General features: G+C 36.4%; 1 protein-coding gene across 1 annotated transcript; it reads left to right on the plus strand.

Moving 5' to 3' along the window:
- Positions 1–4,334: 4,334 nt before the first annotated feature.
- On the plus strand, positions 4,335–5,858 carry LOC131056172 (linamarin synthase 2-like). Its single transcript, XM_057990524.2, has 2 exons — positions 4,335–4,818; positions 4,894–5,858. The coding sequence occupies exons 1-2, from the start codon at positions 4,335–4,337 to the stop codon at positions 5,856–5,858; spliced, it is 1,449 nt and encodes a 482-aa protein (XP_057846507.1).
- The last annotated feature ends 244 nt before the right edge of the window (positions 5,859–6,102 follow it).

A 6,102-nucleotide genomic window follows, 5' to 3' on the forward strand; every position in this document is an offset into this window, starting at 1 on the left:
GTAACCTCTAGCATTTGTTTGGTGTGCAGGCTACATATAGTTCTTTTGCTTAAGCCAACACTTCTCGGTACTATGTCTATATCTATTGCAGTTTTTACAAAACCCTTTGAATTTTGCCTTCTAATAATTGTTAACAAACTTTGTCCTACATTTATTAGATGTGTGATCATATTTATTGCAATTGTAACAATAACCATCGGACTTAGTGACATTCGGTTGCTTAACTTTTCTGATTTGGCACATGTTGGCAGTGTGACCTTGATTTCCACAGTAGTTGCAAATCGACTTCTTTCTTTTGATGTTCTTCTTGAGTCCAGCTTGCTTTGATGATTCTCCTCTCTCGGTAGTATGGATTCCCTTCTCGGTAGAGTCTTTTCCTTTGTAACCAAGTCCTGCATCTTTGTTGGGTTTTCTTGTATTCAGTTGCTCATCCAACATCTTTGATGCTTCATAACTCTTCTTTAGTGTTTCTTTGGATTTCTTTTCTATTTCAAGTTCATTGGTCAACCTTGATACTTCAAGTTTCAATGCTTGATTCTCACCATCCTTCATATTTGCTTCATGATGTGCATAACCTAGTTGATCTGACAGGTTTTGTTGAATTCCAGTCATCCTTGTGATTTCATCATCCTTATCAGATACTAAGACTTCAAGTTGTTGTTTCTCTCTTTCTAGATCTCTTACTTTATTCTTGGTTGTCCTTAATGCATTAAGATTTTTAGTCATCTATGTGCTGAAATGTTCATGTTCTCTTTTCATTGCTTTTAGTTGATCAGCCAGTGCTTTGTTCTTTTCTTTCAATACTCCAATCAATTCTTCAGTCTCTTCAAACATACTGTTCTCAGATGATGTCTCAATTTGTTCCACTAACTCTTGAGAGTCCTACAAATCATCCGATAATCTTCTTCTCACTTTCACAGATTTTTGCATTTGCCTTTGCATGTTTGCAATCACTTGATTAGCATGATCCAGCTCTTCTTGCAGATACACAATCCTTTGAGATTGTTATAGCCTTCCATTGATAAGATCTTTCTCTTTAGGTAGTTAAACCCTTTTCCAAGATTGAAGCTCTGATACCAATTGTTAGGCCCAATATGGAAAGCTAATGTACTGAGAGGGGAGGGGTGAATCAGTACTTCAAAACTTTTTTTCAATAAGAACTTTACTGTTATGCATAAACTGAATAGTGCAGTAGCATAATATAAAGCTAAAACAAATAAGTAGCAATCATACATGATTCACTCCATAACACATATATTTTGGTTACACAGAAACTCTTGGTTAGAGAGAAAAATTGTAGTGGGGATGGCACCCACAACTTCACCACTGCAATAATAAAGGTTGCTCGGTTAGAGCTACATGTTTAGCTATTTCTGATAGCTTATTTTGTTAGGAGTATCAAGATCTGTTAGATCTACCTTGCTAAAAGATTTTACAACACTTAATCTAAATGTTGCACCTGGTTAGAGGCTTTACAATTTATAGACTTAATTAGAGTCTTCTACCCTGTTAAAGGTTTCTCTTACAACTTCAAAACATTACAGTAAAATCATTATAAATATCTTCAACTTTACATCTGGAATGTTATAGCAGATTCTATGTGCTCAGAATAAGATTACCTTGCTTATAGCATACCTCGATAACCCATATAGTAGCTCGGTAAACCCTTTTGTTTACTTTGTTCTTTGACTGTTCTCTGAAATCCTTCTCAGTACCCTTTGTGTCTCTGTAATAGTCATAACACTTAGTGCTTTCACATGTCTTGCTTCATATATTTCTATATCTTCCTTCCTGTCATGGAACATGTATGTATCTGATCTTAATCCATGTTGTATAAATAGATTTATTATGTCGGTGATCCATTCATTGCTTCGATCTTCCAAATATATTTTATCGAATGAATAACCATGCAAAATATTTCATTGGTTAGATGACCTCAAAATCATACACAATCTTTAAGTGCAATTTCCAATGTGATAACAGTTCTATGTGCCTCAATCTTGTAACACGTTTTCATATGTATGTCCAAGTTCAATGAGTCTGGTAACACATTTCACTCGGTGAATGTCAACTCGGTGTGTCATCTTTGCTGCTTGGTAGACATGGAATGATACTCGGTAGACAGTTCAGTGTATACTACGCTCTGAGACTACTTTCTTCTAGAACCGACTAGACTATGTATACCGATTGAATATTTTGGTAGTAGTAACCGACTAGAGTATATAGAATAAATTTGAACATAAAATTAATGGCAACTTGATAAGTAGTAACATCGACATCCGAATTGCTCTACAAGCCTTTATCTTTCATGTTAGAGGCATTTGAAGGGATTCTTTTTGGCGTTTTGGTATTCCTTCTTGGTAGTTTGAGCTCTTGGAGATTATTCTGGAGAACACCACCATTGTTGCAGCACTTCAAGAATTTCAAACACTTCACACCAACTCTTCAACGATTTGTCAAACCAAGTTAAATATATGTCTTAAAGTAATCTATTATTAGATTATTATAACTAATATTTAACTTGGTTTGGTTGTTATGTAAGAGTTTCAGTCCTCACCCACTTTATCTATTTAGAGCATAGATATGTTGATGGTACTTTTACACAAAATGTCAATTATAATTTTTTTTAATATTTTGTATTAGCTATTATAAATATAGTAGATTTTTTTAAATCCACATCCTTCCAAACATTTATTCACTACATTTCATGTCTTGAACTATGATAGATAATAATTAGTAGCTTTTATGGATGCAATTGTGTAATTTTATTTAACATCAATATTTCATATTACACTTTGTGATTCATCATTAGAACTATGATTATAAATGTAATGGAATGCAAACTACTCATGCTAAATACTAAGAGAGCACAAGAAGGAAGAAAATAAAAAATGAAAACATCGAAAGAAATAAGATTGGGCAAGACTACAGTGTAGATGAAAAGGATGACTAAAAAACAAAGAGCAAGGGAAGTTGATTAAACTTCAAAGTATAATGATTAAAATGAATTATTGAATATTTTTTATTGGTTAATATAATTAGTCACTATTTCATTACAATTGTAAACACCTAAATTTCATATATCCTTAAATATCTAAGTTTTTGAGCATTTCTTCCATAATTGATTGAATAAATCTATATTTAAATAATTAATTATCTTATTTCCATTGACATATTAATTAAATATTATTTTTATCAAAATTAATAGATTCACTATTTAATTATTTATCATCATTTAAGTTCCACCTCAAGTAAAGATTTATTTACCTGAGGCTTATATTCCCTTTCCAAAAAAATCAAATCAAAATTCCAACTTATTTATTTATCCACTTTGAATTAATGAATCAAGGTTTATTAATTCCCCATTCATACACATTAACCTTGATTAAACTTTTGTAAATTTTATATATTTTCACGTGTATATAGGTATATCCTTTATAGATAAGGCATGTCCTCTTGTTCATGTGACATAGGCTTTAGCACCATGTCACATGGAATAAATGACTTGTACTATGATAATCTAAAGTAAATCTTTTATATCTCATCCTTCTATTTTCTTCAAAATATTTCTCTATCATGTATTCTCCTTCTTGAGAGGTGAATCAAAAGAATTCTCTACCACATATTCTCCTTTAATCTTCGACTCCTCATTCACCACCCATGTGAAGACACTTGTCCTCTAATTATTCTTCTAAGGCTTTCAATCAATTTAAACTTTCACATCATACTTTTAATCTACCAATCCTATCTTATAGCCAAAATTCTATAAATTGAATATCATCTTATATCATTTATGAATTTGAACATCATAAAATATTATTTTTTTATCATTTTAATTTTCATTTTGATTGAAAATGTCAAAATAAAAGAATACAAAGAAGAATTCTCCACCATATATTCCCCTTTAAACTTTAAGTACTTTCTTATTCACCACCCATGTGAAGGCACTTGTGGAGGCTATCAACCAATTTGAGCTTTTGTATCAAACTTTTAATCTACCTATCCCATCTTATACTCTTCATCTACCCATCCCACCTCACCAAATTCATCCTATATCATTTACGAAATTGAACCCGAACCTCGTATAGTGTTATTTTCTTGGTGAATGTACTTCCGAACCATGGAAGTATCATCCTCAAGCACGACCACCGTTGCTTGATACAACATAAATTGATCTTGAAAAATTTCCTTTCTGTTTTTAGCAATAACTTTTAACTTCGTCTTGTAGGTATACAAGAAATTTCATTTACACCTAACATTCTAGATCCACATAATACTTGTTGAAGTGTATATATATGAAGGCTGGGATCAACTGATCTCAAGCAATTAGAAAGATGGGGATGAGTGGCCTGCACGCAGTGATTGTACCTTTCCCTGCGCAAGGCACCATCAATCCTCTCATTAATTTGGCCCAGTTGCTCTCTTCAAGAGGGGTTTTCATCACTTTTGTAAACACGGAATGGAGTCACAAGTGCATGTCCAAAGCAGCTCATAATGATGAAGAACCCGCGTTTAAGTTTCTCACCATTCCAGATGGGTTGCCGCCAGATCATGGTCGCCTCGCCAATCTTGGCGAGTACGTAATCGCAATGGAAAATCTTGGCCCTGTCTTGGAGCATCATTTGCTGAGCAGCTTAGCAGACGGAAAAACTCCTCCCATCACCTGCATAATAACAGAAAATTTCATGTCCTGCACTCAACAAGTGGCCAAAAAACTGGGAGTGCCCCGAGTGATCTTCTGGACATTGTGCGCTGCCTCTTCAATTGCTCAGTGCAACGCCAACCTTCTCCTCTCCCGCGGACATATTCCTGTCAAAGGTACAAATTCTATACCACTGAGGCTTCCTCAATTTTATTTTGATTGCTCAAAATATTTGTCATAACTGATTGCAGTGGAGAAATCGAAAAGGGCGGACAAAGTGATCACTTGTTTGCCCGGTAATCTTCCGCCTCTGTTGCCCAGCGATCTGTTTTCTTTCTATCGCGCCACCGACATATCGGGCGTTTTATTCCAGTGGGCCCTGCGTGAGTCCCAATTCCAAAGCAAGGCAGACTATGTGTTGGTCAACACGTTCGATGAGCTGGAAAACCCTGAGACGGTAAGCGCACTGTCCTGTAATGGCTGCCCTGCTTTGGCAGTAGGGCCTGTATTTCTTCCCAATTTGCTGGAAGGAAAAGATTTGAACGGGCGTGGGAGTTTGCTGGAGCAGGACGAGAGCTGTCTGAAATGGCTCGACGCCCAAGAGCCGGCTTCTGTGATATACGTTTCCTTCGGCAGCATCGCTGTCAAATCAAACGAACAGCTAGGGGAGCTGGCGATGGGATTGGAGAAGAGTGAGCACCCTTTCCTGTGGGTTTTGCGCATGGATATTGCGGGAGGCGTGCCTGCAACTCTGCCGGAGGGTTTTGAAGAGAGGACAAAAGATCGGGGACTGATTGTTAAATGGGCGCCTCAGGTGAAAGTTGTGTCTCATCCTTCCGTAGGAGGGTTCCTCAGCCATTGCGGGTGGAACTCGTGTTTGGAGAGCATGAGCATGGGTATTCCCATTCTTGGATGGCCCTATTTCTGTGATCAGTTTCTGGACTGCCGCTTCTGCAAGGATGTGTGGAAGATTGGCATTGACTTGGAAGGCGTGGACGTTGATGAAAATCTGGTGATCAAAAGGGAGGAGATAGAGAAAGGCGTGAGGAGACTGATGGAGGGTAAGGAAGCGCAGGAGCTGAGAAAAAGGGGCATGGAGTTGAAGGAGGCGGCATTTAAAGCTGTTGGGCAGGGAGGTTCTTCTTTTATGAATTTGAACAGATTTATTCATGACATGACACAACTTTCCAAATCGGCTTCTGTTAAAACGGCGTAGCCGCCAAAGTATTCCGTCCCTCATCGATCACTATAATTACCATTTTCCAATTCCATACAATCTTCTCCGTTAATAAAAAATAGGTTTATAAGGCACCCGCCTTCCGCCCTTGTCATTCCAACATTCGTCTATCAATTCAACCAGACAATTTATTAAATGATCTGTACTGGCTATTGTATTTTGCTATATCATTTCTAAATAAACAAGAAATAAACAAGAATTATCTCGACATCTTTCAATCGTG

Source organism: Cryptomeria japonica, chromosome 1 (assembly GCF_030272615.1).
Source record: "Cryptomeria japonica chromosome 1, Sugi_1.0, whole genome shotgun sequence".
In the NCBI taxonomy this organism is placed as follows: domain Eukaryota; kingdom Viridiplantae; phylum Streptophyta; class Pinopsida; order Cupressales; family Cupressaceae; genus Cryptomeria; species Cryptomeria japonica.